This window comes from Oppia nitens, unplaced genomic scaffold, assembly GCF_028296485.1.
Source record: "Oppia nitens isolate AA-2021 unplaced genomic scaffold, nextdenovo-longstitch-racon4-pilon3 scaffold3_pilon_pilon_pilon, whole genome shotgun sequence".
NCBI classification, from domain to species: Eukaryota; Metazoa; Arthropoda; class Arachnida; order Sarcoptiformes; family Oppiidae; genus Oppia; species Oppia nitens.
The window spans coordinates 4,734,376-4,750,392 of NW_026533221.1; the positions used below are offsets into that span (position 1 = coordinate 4,734,376).

General features: G+C 29.5%; 6 protein-coding genes across 7 annotated transcripts in view; 4 read left to right on the forward strand and 2 right to left on the reverse strand.

Moving 5' to 3' along the window:
• LOC128958519 (protein unc-13 homolog B-like) overlaps window positions 1-1,438 on the forward strand; it is a 51,187-nt gene extending 49,749 nt beyond the window's left edge. Inside the window, exons 22-25 of the mRNA XM_054304390.1 lie at window positions 5-224; window positions 673-771; window positions 842-1,001; window positions 1,069-1,438. Of these exons, the coding sequence (XP_054160365.1) occupies window positions 5-224; window positions 673-771; window positions 842-1,001; window positions 1,069-1,387 (798 nt within the window). The 3' untranslated portion in view covers window positions 1,388-1,438. The remainder of the gene's footprint in view (window positions 1-4; window positions 225-672; window positions 772-841; window positions 1,002-1,068) is intronic.
• Window positions 1,439-2,554: 1,116 nt separating this feature from the next.
• Window positions 2,555-3,945, reverse strand: LOC128957640 (probable phenylalanine--tRNA ligase, mitochondrial). The gene is made up of 2 exons (XM_054303441.1): window positions 3,357-3,945; window positions 2,555-3,292 (listed from the first exon to the last, which is right to left on the reverse strand). Exons 1-2 carry the CDS (start codon window positions 3,912-3,914, stop codon window positions 2,558-2,560), a joined length of 1,293 nt encoding a protein of 430 aa, XP_054159416.1. The 5' UTR covers window positions 3,915-3,945; the 3' UTR covers window positions 2,555-2,557.
• Window positions 3,946-4,088: 143 nt separating this feature from the next.
• LOC128958886 (cell division cycle protein 23 homolog) lies at window positions 4,089-5,971 on the reverse strand. Its single transcript, XM_054304846.1, has 2 exons — window positions 5,883-5,971; window positions 4,089-5,806 (listed from the first exon to the last, which is right to left on the reverse strand). The coding sequence occupies exon 2, from the start codon at window positions 5,795-5,797 to the stop codon at window positions 4,154-4,156; it is 1,644 nt and encodes a 547-aa protein (XP_054160821.1). The 5' UTR covers window positions 5,798-5,806; window positions 5,883-5,971; the 3' UTR covers window positions 4,089-4,153.
• Window positions 5,972-6,211: 240 nt separating this feature from the next.
• LOC128957565 (DDB1- and CUL4-associated factor 12 homolog) lies at window positions 6,212-8,264 on the forward strand. 2 transcript variants are annotated; one of them, XM_054303354.1, is made up of 6 exons: window positions 6,212-6,305; window positions 6,509-6,989; window positions 7,047-7,253; window positions 7,330-7,581; window positions 7,648-8,009; window positions 8,090-8,264. In XM_054303354.1, exons 2-6 carry the CDS (start codon window positions 6,522-6,524, stop codon window positions 8,253-8,255), a joined length of 1,455 nt encoding a protein of 484 aa, XP_054159329.1. In that variant the 5' UTR covers window positions 6,212-6,305; window positions 6,509-6,521; the 3' UTR covers window positions 8,256-8,264. The 2 variants fall into 2 exon arrangements, with proteins under 2 accessions (XP_054159329.1, XP_054159330.1); XM_054303355.1 differs by lacking the exon at window positions 6,212-6,305 and having other exon boundaries at window positions 6,445-6,989; window positions 7,648-8,016.
• A 625-nt stretch (window positions 8,265-8,889) lies between these two features.
• On the forward strand, window positions 8,890-11,150 carry LOC128957886 (methyltransferase-like protein 17, mitochondrial). The gene is made up of 11 exons (XM_054303701.1): window positions 8,890-9,038; window positions 9,112-9,271; window positions 9,342-9,473; window positions 9,533-9,647; window positions 9,723-9,804; window positions 9,871-10,110; window positions 10,184-10,459; window positions 10,541-10,636; window positions 10,710-10,773; window positions 10,873-10,996; window positions 11,060-11,150. Exons 1-11 carry the CDS (start codon window positions 8,964-8,966, stop codon window positions 11,148-11,150), a joined length of 1,455 nt encoding a protein of 484 aa, XP_054159676.1. The 5' UTR covers window positions 8,890-8,963.
• A 2,283-nt stretch (window positions 11,151-13,433) lies between these two features.
• On the forward strand, window positions 13,434-15,571 carry LOC128957887 (piggyBac transposable element-derived protein 4-like). Its single transcript, XM_054303702.1, has 4 exons — window positions 13,434-13,554; window positions 13,643-13,707; window positions 13,836-14,007; window positions 14,193-15,571. The coding sequence occupies exons 1-4, from the start codon at window positions 13,434-13,436 to the stop codon at window positions 15,569-15,571; spliced, it is 1,737 nt and encodes a 578-aa protein (XP_054159677.1).
• Window positions 15,572-16,017: the final 446 nt, after the last annotated feature.

Consider the following 16,017-nt stretch of genomic DNA (forward strand, 5'->3'; position numbering starts at 1 on the left):
ATAGTCACTTCAGTTTGAGAAAAATTTGAGTCCAAAACAATGTGCTGTTCTCGACATCGCATTGGAGACAATAAAACAATACTTTCACGCCGGAGGTAATGGACTTAAGAAGACATTCCTCGAGAAGAGTAACGAATTACAGTCATTGAGATACGCATTGTCTTTATATACACAAACCACTGATGCTCTCATCAAAACCTTTGTCACATCTCAGACAAAACAAGGTCTGATAAATATTTTTATATAACATATAATGTATATCTATATACTGTAGATATGTCTAACTTTACCACTTTGAGATTAAACCAATTATCTGATCTTGGTGATTTTTTATAGTAATAGTAATAGTATAGTAACTCCCTGATTGAAAAAATTATAAATAAAAAAATTCAAAATTTAAAACTAAATAAAATATTAAATTACTATATTTCTAGTGAAAAAAAATATTTTGAAAACATATATTGACTGTTTTTTAAAAAATTAAAGAATTTAATTCATAATATTTATTATAAATTATTTATTTGTATTTTTCTGAATCTAAATTTTGAAAAATTTGACATTCAGTCAGACAAACAAAAATATAAATAGATTTCAGTAATAAACTATTAAAAGTGTCTCTGTGTATATACTGAATATTAAATGAATAATTATTATATATATAAATGTCAATAGATTTGCCGACACAAGAAGATGGACCGGTGGGTGATGTTTCCATACAAGTGGATCTGTTTACTCATCCGGGAACAGGTGAACATAAGATCACAGTTAAAGGTAATTCCAAGTTTAAGATAATATTTGTTTATAAATTATAACAAATTATTGCTTAAATTATCAAATTAAGTGGTTGCGTGCAATGAGCTTAAATGGCCCAACACTAGTATGTTTAGGCCATTCGTTGAGGTCAATATGATTGGACCAAATTTAAGTGATAAAAAAAGAAAGTTTGCCACCAAATCCAAGAACAACAATTGGTCGCCAAAATACAATGAAACCTTCCATTTGTATGATTTAATCACACATTTTATTGATTACATGACTGATTCTGTCATTTACTGTATAATTCATTAGTATTATCGGTAACGAAGAGGAACCGACATCTTTTGAAATTCATATCGCAGTTAAAGATTACTGTTTCGCTCGAGAAGACAGACTGGTTGGGGCCGCTATCATGCAGTTGAGGGATATTATTGAACAGGGAAGCTGTGCCTGTTGGCTACCATTAGGTAGACGGGTCCACATGGATGAGACCGGTTGGACTATCTTAAGGATACTATCGCAGAGATCCAATGATGAGGTCGCCCGAGAATTCGTCAAACTTAAGTCAGACGTCAGAAATGATGAAAATATAGCACAATCTCAACAAAATCCTCAACAACAGCAACAATGAGTTGACTATTACTAAGACATGTCTTTATCTAATCTATTATTTAATGATATTTGTATTGCTCTAAAAAATTAGAAATCAAAGTAATACTTATCGTTAAATAATAAAGTGTTGTTTTTCAAATTATATCATAAATACCATAAAACATTTGTTAAACATATATATAAAATATAATAATTCATTTGAATAACCATTGACTTATAATTAATAAGAGAAATTTTGCATATATTGTTTGAATTTGTTAAAACTTAAATTGTTAAATAATATTTATAGATATGTATTGAAAACATGTGATGAATAACAGATAATTAGTGAAATTGATTGTTAATTTTGTTAACATAATTATAGTGAGAATTCTGGATTCAATTCATCTTAGCTTTCAATACATTATAAAAATTGACAAATTCTTTCTATGACTCAGTTAAATGTATATTTAAATTTTAAAACCAATTTTATTATCTTTTTATTATTAGTTAATATATATTTTTATAAAGTTGACCAATAATTCAAGATTTATGCACATTTTTAATACTTGTATGTAATATTTCTCGCTATATAATACTTTTAAATATTGTAAAAAATAATAACCAAGGTCTTTCCTAATATGTATGGGGTGTCCAATAGTAATAAAAATAATGAAATTATAAAAATTGCACCAAAATTTAAACTATAAGAGTGCCAACCCCTGCATTATATCATTAATTTTTAATGACTTAAAAGTGCATATCATTTAAGTGAAACCAAACAAATAAAAAACAAAATGTTATGTTTGTGTGTTTTGTGTGTTTTTTGTGTGTGTCCTTAATTTTTTATACCTATAATACTGTACAATACATAAGAATTTTAATATAATTAACTTTTATTTTATTGTTATTATAAAAATATTTATAGCACTTAATAATGTTAAATAATTGAATAAACAATTTATTATATGAGATGAGATTAACGCCTAAAGCCTTGATATGAAGGGAAACCTCTATTTGTTAAAACATTTGAGTGAAATTGATATATAATTATTTAAATATTATATTAATTCAAATTTTATCAATTTCTGTGATTTAAAATACTAATCGTATTAAATAAATATTGAATTCAATAAAATAAAACAAATAATATAAAAATTATAATCAATTTAGTAATTATTTAAACTAAATACTTAATAATACGATGACTTTATCTAATGATAACTTTCCAATTGTCGGTAACGTATTGTTCAATCTTTTTATGTAAAACATTACATTCATCTTTAGTTAACATTCTTTCATGACTTCTATAAATAATCCGAAATGTGTTTGAAGTGTTTCCCTTTTTATTTGTATATTCGTCGATCACCTTAACCTGTTCCACGAGATCACCACCAATATTGCGGACAACATCGTAAAAGTCATTATGACACCAAAATATGTCTTGTGGTAACCAAAATGATAAATCAAAATAGATTTGTGGGTGGGATGAGATAGGTTTGTATACAATTTTGTCCAAATGGGTTATGTTTTCAAATTGACACAGAAATCCTGTATCATTGGTCCAGAAGATTCTTATATCAGGTATTTGGTAGCGAATCATTGCCAGTCTCTCCAAACCAATACCAAAAGCCCAGCCTATCTTATCGGTATAACCGGCGTTTGACAATAGTTTGTGCTCAACAATACCAGAACCTAATATCTCGATCCACTCGTTGTTGTAATATATCTCCAGTTCCCAACTCGGATGAGTAAATGGAAAATAAGCGGAAACCCAACGCATCGGTAAGTCTTCGGCCATAAGATATCGAATAAATGATTCAATAGTTGTCTTCATTTCTGATTCAATCGCACGAACTGCTTCTTGGCTATGATTTTCCTGTTTTGTGTCCGTTTTTAATGTCGAATGATTGTCAAATATATTAGAAATACCGCTTTGGATCAGCTGGTGATATAAGTAATAATAATATTATTAATAAATTAAACATAACATCACAAAACAACAACACCTGAGGACTCTTATTATCGTAAAGTTTGAATCCTTCGCACTGATGAAAGACTGAATGATGTTTTCTGTCGATTTCATCTCTTCTATAAACATCTGCAATGCAGATGAAAGCCATGGATTTGGTTTCGAGACAATGGTTTTGATGAGCGCTTGTATGCGACCGAAGAACATAGTCTTTGTTCACATAATAAGTGTCACTCTTTTGTCGTGAAACGTGATCTTCAGGTATAAGCAATGAGTCAAAGTTGGCCTTCAAGTCGACCACCGGATCATTGAAGACAAAGTGATCGTAATCTTTGAAGAAGTTTTTAATTCCTTGAGACAGAAAATACAATGGATTTCCATTTTTGAGGTAAAGATTACGTCCGACAAATGAGACCACTTTCGGCGTCACGTTTGTCCACTCGTCGACAACATATTTCTTGTCCAATATATTGACCGACTCTTTGAATAAAAAACTAATTTCTTTTGTTTTTGTACTAAATCTGCATTTTCTGACTGATTTGAAAACATATTTAAATTTATTAAATAATATATTTGTCTTCAATTTAGTCCACATTTTGTTTACAAACACTTTGTGAATGTATTAGTCGTGAGAGTCACGTGTTTTGTGACGAAATGCTTTCAAAAGCAAAGCTTTCAATCATTTTTTGATTTCATTTTTCAAGAGTTTTATGAATTAAAAGTTAAATTATTAGTTATTTTTGTTAAAATTAATTTTTATTATTTCTTACAATAAAATATTATATATAATGTAGTGATTAAGTCATAAATCAAATTTAGGTGACAATTATAATGTCATTCTATTTGAGAGCACTTTTTCTGGATCTCCTTAAGCAATGATTTTCCTTCATCTCGAGTTTCGGCAAATTGTGAGCACTTGTGTGCAGCCAATTGAGCCAATTTAAGATCGCCATTATTCAGATGATAATTGGACAGAAATCGGTAACTATGAGCCATATCTGAGCTATGAATTATATTTTGTTTGTCATTAATGTCCAAATTGGACACTCGGGATATAAAGTCAGTATAAGCAACGGCTGCCCTGTCGTCCTCTTTGAGTCGTTCATAAAGAGATGCCAATCGGAAGAGTCCGATACCACCCGCTTTCCAATAGCATTTGATGGCATCATTGTTTCGCTCCAACTTTTCTAATGTCTCTCCCGTTGCGATCATCATTCGTGAGTCATTTGGTCTCAAGCAATGCGCCACAGAGTAATAGTAGAGACTGTAGGCATGCATTTTCATGATATCATATGTCTGTCCCAACCCATACCACGCTCTATAGTCACGTTTGTTACACTTGATTGCCGAACGGTATGCTTGAATGGCAGCTCCAGTATTCTTCATTTCCATATATTCGTGACCCATCAGAGTCCAGGCAGACAAATGACGAGGATTTAGTTGAAGAGCTCTTTGGAAATAAACAACGGCTTTAGGATGTTGTCCACGAAGGCTATAAAAATTAGCGATTATACAACACGTTTCCACTCGAAACGGGTCGATATCGTTGGCCGAGTGCGCCAATGAACTCAATTCAGTTCGCATTTCTTTAACATAAAGCAAATTACTGTAGATATCCATAGTGTCGAGTCGTGTCGGATCTGATTGTCTGATTTGTTTAAACAATTCAATGGCTCCGTCGACATCACGCAAGTTGTGCTTTGTTATCGCTATTTGACTTAATAAATAATTACAAGAATTGAAACTTTGCTGTAATGAAGTGTAGAGAGTAAGTGCCTCTTCATTGAGTTGGAGCTCAAGATAAATATCTCCCAAAAAGAATTTCTTAAACCAATGATTAGGCAACTGAAGCACTTCCAGTTGAGATTTATCATCGATTATGAATGACAATTGATGCCATGAACACCAATTTAATGGATCCAAACCTACACTCTTAGCTAATACCTCTTTTGCTTCCCACGTGAGTTCAAGTTTAAGCAAAACAATGGCATAAACGTACAGAAGATATGAATCTAAGTTAAAGTCATTGTTAGTAAAGTAAAGATCTTGTAATTCATCCTTTAAGTCTGTGAACAATTTGACGGCCGAATCAGTGGCCATACAATTGGTTTCCGACATTCGGTCTAATCTTTTCTTTTCTGCCGACAAATACCTCGAATAGAAGTACAGAAATCTTATTTCACTGACACTCGAGTTCTTTGTCAAGAATGTGGTCCTCTCGAACTCATTCAAATCATAACAACTTTTTGCCATTATATACATGGGATCAGTCATGACATGAATCACTTCAATACTTGAATGGCTATTATGAATATCACTCATATCGGCGCTCAAGTCATCACCCAATCCATTGGATTCAATAGTCTTCGTCAGAGACAACAACAACTCTGCCGCCCATTTGGTCGCCTGTTTGAGGCCACGGATTGAACTTCTTTGATAGCATTCAAGCAAATCCTTTCGCATCGCTTCCGAGTCCATGACTTTTGACTTTTAATTAATAAATATTTAAAAACAATTAATTGAGTCAACAGTTTGTCAATAGTTTGTCAAAAATCTATATTACTTTCAAAATATTTTCAAATCATTGACCAAAAGGGCAATCAATAGATAACGTTATTATTTTAACACCATTTGAGTGCCAATTGCTTTGATTTCTATGTGTTTATGACATGACTTTTATGTAACCATTTATATGAAGTGGACTTTCAATTGAATTTAATGGCAAAACAGTAAACATTTGATTATTACTAAACATTTATAACATTTAATTAGAAATCGCATTGTTTTTGAATAATCATTAAATATATCATACATTTGAATATCATTTAAAAACATTAATCAATTAACAGTTGACATCAAATTAGTAATTAATTACTAATCATTAGATATAATGTAAAAGCAATTATTGTTTTGAAGACATGAAAAACACAATCAATTAAATGTTTGATTAGTGTTAATGACTGTTAACTGTAATAACAATCATATTGTAAGTGATATTATAATAACTAAAAACCAAACAATACTATTGATAGACATTTAGAGCGCGATTTTAATGCAAATAATATATATTTAAATAATAATTAGTTATAATTGTGTTTACATTTGATTTAAAAGTTTTTTAACTAAACATTTAATTATAATATCGGTTAACGTTTTTGTATTGATTTTCATTTGAATTGTTATTTAAAGCTCTTTAAAGACGATGGCTTTGGTGAAGAAACGCCGAATCGATGCTAAAGATAATTGTAGTCAATATAACAGTAATTATCTTGACTTAGATTGTGGACCAAATGAAGACCAATCAAGTAGTAATCAATTGACACGAAGTGATAGTTTCACACAAATTAAACGTAAAACAAGACACGACACTAAAGACTATAGACTATTATCTGATCCCAAATGGATTGAGCGCTTCTTAAGCGGTGAAATCGATTCATTATATTATACATCCGATAAATCCCAAAATGTTGTCGACTTTTTCAATTCGCGACAAATCGATAACAGAGGCCTCCGAAGAGCCGCACATTTACCACAAGTGTTTGGTACGAGACATCTCTTAGCAAATAATCTTCTTCGGGAAAAGTGTTTTGCTTTTGAATCATTTAATAAAGTATTTTCTTCGCAATGGCTTAATGACCAACAAGTCGTCTTAGGCACCAAATGTAACAAAGTATGTATTAGTTGTTTGTAGCGATTGTTTTGTTTCATAACTGTTTCTATTCAACAGCTGATTGTTGTAGACGTTAACAATGAAAAGCATCACTTAATTCCAACACTAAAGAGTTCTCCGAATGGAAGGACACCCGAGAATCCGTGTGGTATTCACGCGATTGAGATAAATCCGTCGAAAACTTTGTTGGCCACCGGCGGTCTAAATCCTAACGATGTGGCCGTTTACAGATTACCGACATTAGACCCATTTTGTGTCGGAGAAGTAAGTTATTAATGAATTTAAAAATTTGAGAATATCTTATATTTATTGTATATTTAAATGATATTTTAATTGAAAGAATGCTCACTCGGATTGGATTTTTGACATGAAGTGGTTGGACGACCAGTTTTTGATAACTGGTTCACGAGATACTAAACTAGCGCTTTGGCGGTTCGATGAGTCGGAATGTTTTGACGAATCTGAATCTCTTGACGAATCAGAAACGACAGATTCATTAATTCCTAAGCATTCATATACGCGACCACTTCTTGTTAAAGAATGTAGAAATGCTGAGAAAATTCGTGCCATTCTTTATAATCAGAGACAAGAGGTATTTGTTATTATAAGATATTAAATTACCGGCAATTGATTGCTGAGTTGATTATATATTTATTAGGAAATGGTAGTGTTATCACTGAACGCTCAAATTCATTTATTTGACTCACAAACACTTAACCAAAAGTTTTCCAGAATATTACCCTATTGTTTGGAAAATGTATGCCTCACTCAACAAACTGATCGCAATATATACGCTGTCGGCTCTAAATCTCACGTTTCAATTCTGGACACTAAGACATTAACACCCATTAATAAAGTGTTATCTAAGAGTCAGGGCAGTGGTATACGATCTCTTAGTTTTTGCAATGAATTGTTGACAATAGGAACCGGTGATGGGGAAGTGCTATTTTATGATATCCGAGCCATGAAATATCTTGAATCCATTAACAAACATTATTCACGTCTTAAAGCAAGTAAAGGGTTTGTTGTAAGTAATGGTTCAATAGACTAATGAATTAAATTTTTTTGATTATCTATTTAATCTAATGATGTTTTTTTAGTACACCGATGAGATATTTAGTGATCTATTTATACAAATACAATACTCACCCGCTGTATACACCCATCAATATGACTCATCCAAAACACGACTGTTTACTGCCGGTGGTCCCCTTCCAGCCAGTCTTCAGGGCAGTTATGTTGCACTTTGGAGTTGAATTATATTGACAATAATTGTTACATAGATTTTCCATTATTTTCTATAATTTATTTGTAAAAGTCATCTTAAATTCTAATCATTTTTATTTAAGTAAGTTTTACTACATTTATGTTATGCTTAAAGCAGTTATTAATATATTTGTTTCTATTTAAAATGTTTTTTATAAAATTTGTTATTTGTGTCTATTTATAATAAAATTACAACTAAATCGTAATGTATTGATATAATCTACTTAATTATTACTTGTATTAAATAATTTAAAATAAAGTAATAAAGAATTTAGTTTTTTAGTAAATTGTATAACAAAAAACATTGAATTTTATTTATTTAGACAAATATTAATATTATATAAATAATTACCGTAAATATAAATATTTACGGTATATCACTATTTTAATTATTGACAAAAATTTAATTATTAAATTACAATACAAACATATAATACTGTAATACTTGAATGAATAAATTGTAATATAATATTTAAAATAACTATGGTAATTAGTGTTGTTAATATTTAGCAAATTAACAGTTATGGAAATTTTACATTACTGTACATTACATAATAATTGTCACTTAAGTCTAGATTCTTAACCACACTAATTGTAATGATTAAAAGCTCCGCCCTTTTAGTCACATGAAACACATTGATGTGTTGTTTGCATAACATTACTATAGTTTTTGATTGTATTATTAACTTTTAATTACAATCATTTGAAATGTTGTTAAATAGTTTACAATTATTTAGTAAATCATTGAATCAAACAAATAATTACAAAAATCAATTGATAAGAGTTAGTCACACATCATATCAAATGTAAAATTAATTTCATTTAATATTTCTATTGATTTTATTATATCAAATAGTTTTTATCAAATAAGCCAAAGTTTGCCATAACTATCAACGATGACATTGACAACCAATTTGAAGCCGGCCTTAAATATCGTAAACATGTTGGCCGTAGACGTGTACCGATTGTGTCGCTACCGATCCGATTGGAGGCCGCGGCCAACACAGTCATTGAAAGTTAGTTTCATTTATCACTTTTTTTAAATTCATACATTAATACAGTAATTGTTTGTTTTACCACTTGAAGAGTATAACAGTCAACAATTCAGAGAAGATGTAAAGACAATGTTTAGAGTGATTATGGATCACAAGATGCCGGCGGAACCAAATGAAATGATGGCAAAGAAAAAAGAGATTAGAGTTAGACTTATGGACAAAGGTTTGGTTTCATGTGATTCTTCATTTTAAAAGTATTATAATATCGATTGGATTTTACAGAAGCTATTGATTTGAAAAGTATGTCACCTGAAGAAAGACACGAAGTTTTGCAGAGAATTGATATAAAGGTTGAGAAAAGGCTAAAGGATTCACTTCTTAATCATTTACCCATAGAGTACAGTATTTACACAAAACAAATGTTTACAATAAATATTTTTAATTATTTTATTTGAATATTAAAAATATTTAGATATAATGAGTGGAAGGCAGCAGTTTATTTGGCCGCCCGATTGCCACCAAATTTTGCATCAATTTACTCTGTTTTTAAAGAAGTAATTTTTAAAATAACGTTATTATGTTTTCAATTAAATTAATAATTTAATTGAAATTAAAATCAGATTAGGGCTGAAATTCCTGATTTTGTTCCCAAAACTTTATTTGATTTCGGGTCAGGAATCGGGACAACGCTTTGGGCGGCAAATGAGTTGTGGCCAAAGGGTTTTGATGAATACTTTTGTGTTGACATTAATGCAAATATGAATGAACTTTCAAGACTTTTAATACAAGGCGGCAATGAAAATAAGAAAATGATTTTTGATCCGGTCTTTTATCGACAATATTTACCCGTTTCTCACAATGTATGACATATACAGTACATACAGTACAAGCATTTGTTTATTTATTTATTTTTTGTTGAACTTTTAATTACAGATTAAATATGATTTAGTTGTTTCTGCGTTTTCATTACTTGATATCCCTGACGCTAAAAATAGGATTCATGTAATTGAAAACTTATGGCATAAAACTCAAGATGTATTAGTGATTGTAGAACACGGCAATCGGTCCGGTTTTGCAGCCGTTCTCGAGGCCCGAAACCTTATCTTACAATTATCCGGACATAAAATCACAGCAAACTTTAATTATAATCCAAATAATTCTCAATTATCAACTGTTAGTCAATCAACTGATGCTACTATTATATCACCGGTAATATTAAGGAATAGTTTTATACAATTTGTACCATAAATAAGATTACCATTTATTGAGATATAATAATATTAAATACAGTGTCCTCACGACCTGACGTGTCCGCGACAGTTCACTGATGGTCCAGTTCTTTGTAATTTTGAAATTACTTACAATCCATTACGTTATGGACAACAAGTATTAAACTTTTGTTAAAAATCTATTTAAATCTTTTAATTGTATTTAAATTTTTCAATTAATTAAACAAAAGAAAGCTCTGACGGGAAGAGAAAGGTATTCATATGTTGTCATTCGTAAGACAAAAGAACAAACAGGTCTGTTGTCGCTTAAGTTGTCTTTTAATTATATTTAACTTACGGTAGTATTATTAAGTAGTAGTTGTCTTACATTTTAAAAATATAATAATTTTTTAGCGACAAAGAGTTGGCCCCGTATTGTTCAACCCGTACTCACTGGTCATCACAGAGCCATTTGTCGGATGTGTTGCAGTGACGGACAAATTAGAGAAGTGATTGCCACCAAATCAAACCATCCGAAGTAATTATTTATTATTATTATTTATTTTAAATTTATTTATTATCAATAATTTTTTATCATAAGACACGCTTATAAATGCGCCAAACAAAGTGATTGGGGCGATAAGCTACCAGGGTTGATTTATGAAACACAAAATAACCAAAATCAAGATTAAATTTATTTGAAAATCATCTCATCTAATGCTACATAATTTTGTAATAAAAATTTTGTTAAAACAACATAAATTTTAAACTAAAAACAATATATTTAACGATTATTAAATTTGTATAATAATCTACACATACAATAAATTATTGTTTAATTGACTGATACTTTACTTAATAACAACATTGCTTTTAATAATCAATTTCCAATCATTTTTGTCATAATACTTAAAAAAGATATTTTTACTTTTTATTTTATGACTATTTTCTAGAAAATTATTCAATTGGTCATCACTTATAAGTTGTTTAGTATAGAAACATAAGTTTTGCAATTTTCTTAATTTACTTAAGCTATTGATTATCACATCAGTAATACCGACCACACGTAATGTCAATGTCTGTAAATTTGGTAAATGTTTATCAATGTTGTTAAAGAAGTTATCATTGAATTCAAAGGCATCTGATCTACAAAATAGATCAATAGTTAAATGTCTCAATTGTTTGCATTGAGTGAACAATTCGGATGTAATATTAGTCTCATATGAGTGAATGGTATCGTCGTCTTCGTGATTGATTTCAATGGATATTTTCAGACATTTTAATTGTTTGAAATGTTTGAATTGATTAAATAATAGCCATTTGTGTGAATCGGATGTTATGACTAAACGCCAATAAAGGCATAACTTATTTAGTTTCGGACAACTTTTGGCCAATTGTCGAAAATTAGTTAAAAATAAGTAATCGTCGACATCAAAGTTGGACCAGTCCTCCACGTGGACCAACTCTTCAACATTAGTTAGTCTACATAACTCTGTGTACATATAATTCAAGACATTGGTGTCAATAGCATAGGTCTCAATATAAATTGATTTCAACGTTAGATTGTTATCTATAAAAGTTTTAAAATTGTATCGATTGTCTTCACTGAAATTGATGGTACATTTGGTCATATTATAGACCAAACATTTATTGTCATTAATTACTTCATTCAAAACAGACAAATAACTCCAGAAGCACTCAATTTGTTTAACATTAGGAAAAAATTTCAGATTTCTCTTAATATTTTGTGTCGACGGATGAAATGCAAACCTTTTGATTTTTAAACCAAATTTGTCGACAAATGTCTGCATTGTTTGTGGTTTAAGTCTCTCGAAATTCAAGTCAACTCTTGTTAAGTGATGGCAATACTTGGAGATGTAATCAACGATTTCATTATATACACTATCATTGAGTGTCTCATCCATGGATATATCGATGTACTCTAAATTGTGACATTTCTTCACAATTGTCTCAAAGTTAGTAGTATTGAAATTGTCATAACCTTTATCTGATCCGTCTTCTCGTTTGCTATGATCCCAAAACAAATCATAAGTATTGATATGAGTCTGACTATCAAAGAGACACATCTGAAACTGTTTGGACACACATTCAAGTCTGAGTTTGTCTTCAAGTGACAGATAACTGAGCAAAACTTTACACAAGTCATCACCGCATCGGTCATCAAATGAATCTAATCGGTAGTAATCACCACAACATCTGTTGTTAGACTTGCACTTCAATTGCTTACCACAAGACATCATATATGAGAAGCAATCAAATGTGATGTCAAGTAATGATTGCATACAATGTTTTGTTCATATGTTTTACAGTACAGTAGTTATCATAAGTCAGTATTAACCCTTGTTGCGATGTCTGGCGCAATAATAGGCAATTTTACATTTAATATTGAATTAAAAATTAAATTTTGAATAGAATAAAAAAATATTTTAGAAATACCTCAATAACTAATAGATCTAAATGTTTATATAAAAATAAATTAATTAAATACATAAATTAATTAAATAATTATAATTTTGTATAATATTAGGCCACACATCGCGATAAATTATATTATTTCATAGTATAAACAGTGCTTTTATATATTTTACAATTAATGTTTTACTGCATAACATGTATGCTAAGCAAAAAAAATAACTTTAATATAAAAATAATAACACTAAATACTGCGTGGCCAGATAATATTTTAATACATTAGATGATGTATGGCCTAATATTAGTTTATTATAATAAAATACATTATTGTTGTAAACAATAATCATATATATTTTGATACACATATTATTATATGTTTTATATCAATATGGATATCTCATTGTTTACATTATTTCCATTATGTTTATCATTAGGTATATTGTATTTGATTATATTTTATTTAATTTTATTACGTGCTCAAGACTATATTAGTGATAAAAATGTTATTATAGTTTGAAATATTATATTTAATTTTAAGTATAATGGCTCGTAAATATTTGACTGAGGAAGAGATAAATGACTTATTGAATGTCGCTAATGATTCAGACAATGATATTAACTCTAATAATACTGATTGTAGTGATCATAATAGTGATTCAGAATGTGATATCGATTCAGATAATGAAACTTTTAATTTAAATTTATCAATAAATACACAAAAAATTAATTTAAACCAAAATATCATCTCTAGTGACACAAATGTCTTACAAATTAGTGATACAGTGTCTGATCACCAAAGCTATCAATTTAATGAAAGTACTCAATTATTTGATGATATATTACCGGACAATATATTAACCACTTCAATTACGCCAATTTATGATTTTGATGATAGTGTTGAAAACACTAATATAACACAATTAAATCAATCCTTAAATTCTCAGCAATTAAATCCAATAAATGTAATTCAACCATCAACATCACAATTAACATCTCAACAATTACCGATACTATTGCCTCAAACTTTGTCTCAGCAATCATCTCAAACGACATCTAACATATCTCAATCATCTCAACAATTGTCTCCAAAATCAACTAATTCATCACAAAATTCAAGTCATACAAATAGTCAAAAAAATAATTCAACAAAAACATTGTCTCATAATATATGTCGGTTCAAATCAGGACCAAAAATACCGGAAAATGAATGTTTAACACCTGTAATGACATTTAGGCATTTTTTGACTGATTCAATGCTTAAAACCGTTATTATAAATACTAATCAAAAAATTGAAAAAAAGAAACCGAATTAGATCGTGAAAAACGAAAGCAAACATATAATAATTTAATTGATGAAAAAGAAATGCTTGCATATATTGGACTTTGTATTCTTATAGGAGTTGATAGATCTTCACATGAAAATCTCAATGATTTATGGGACACTGGAGGAAGAGGACGTGACATATTTAGGGCAGTAATGCCTTTGAAAAGATTTCAATATATTACTGAACATTTGTGTTTTGATCATATAGCTTCACGTGAAGCTCGTAAACTGAATGGTGACAAATTAGCTCTATTTAGTAATATTTTCACTGAATTTAGAAAGGTTTGTCGACAAAATTATGAAATGTCAACAAACGCTACAATTGACGAAATGTTAAGACCTTTCAGAGGTCGGTGTCAATTCAAGCAATATATGCCCAAAAAGCCAGCAAAGTATGGCTTAAAATTTTTTATTATATGTGATTCAGAAACTGCTTATTGTTATGATGCCTTATTTTATACCGGAAAAGAAAATAATACAAAAGCTAAAAGTGTCTCTCAAAATGTTGTCTTAGAATTAACAAAACGTATTAAACATACTGGACGTAATATTACAACAGATAACTGGTTTACAAGTTATCCGCTGGCTAATGAATTATTAATGTCTAATCTAACACTTGTTGGAACAGTAAAGCATAATAAGAAGGAAATACCAAAACATTACTTAGAAAAAAAGAAGAGAGTTATCGGTTCTTCTGAGTTTTCATCCAATGATAACATTACACTCGTTGCCTATTATCCTAAGAAAAATAAAGTTGTTTTGGTGTTAAGTTCAATGCATTCTACAGAAATATGCAGTCCTCCAAAAAAACCAGAAATTATTGAATACTATAACCATACAAAAGGAGGGGTCGACACATTAGATCAAATGTGTGCAACTTATAGTACTGGTCGTAAAACAAATAGATGGCCAACTGCGGCATTTTTTGCACTTTTGGACATCATGGCTGTAAATTCGTATATAATTTATAGACATTATGCATCACATTTGATACCAGAACCAAATGAAAGTAAAAAACGTCGCGAGTTTTTACACACATTAGGTGAAGGCTTAGCATTCAAACAAATGATGTCAAGATTGGAAATCAATGAATTAAGTCAAGACTTGAGAATGAGAATAAAACTCATTATTAAAAGAAAACATCCAGAATTACTACCTAAACCTAATGTTACGAAAGATGCTGGCAAACGAAAAAAATATAATGCAAATCAAAGTCGTTGTTATTTGTGTCCGAGATGTGATAACAAAAAGGCTACTATTAGATGTAATGATTGTGATCAGTTAATTTGTAAATCAAATCATATGATTATCTATTGTACTCAATGTTCTGATAAAGATTATACTTTAAATGATTAACAATTAAAATATAATTAATTTTTTTGTATTGTTTTTTATTGAAAAAATAAATTTATTTGTATTTGATTTATAATTATTATAACAAAGTAATAAAAAACCATTTTTAATGACATTATTATATTTAATATTATAATTATTGTTATTTAATTATTTTTATATTATTAAAATTAAGTAATAGTAGTAATAGTAGTAATAGTAGTAATAGTAGTAATAGTAGTAATAGTAGTAATAGTAGTAATAGTAGTAATAGTAGTAATAGTAGTAATAGTAGTAATAATAGTAATAGTAGTAATAGTAGTAATAGTAGTAATAGTAGTAATAGTAGTAATAGTAGTAATAGTAGTAATAGTAGTAATAGTAGTAGTAGTAGTTGTTGTTGTGGTAGTAGTTGTTGTGGTAGTAGTTGTTGTGGTAGTAGTTGTTGTGGTAGTAGTTGTTGTGGTAGT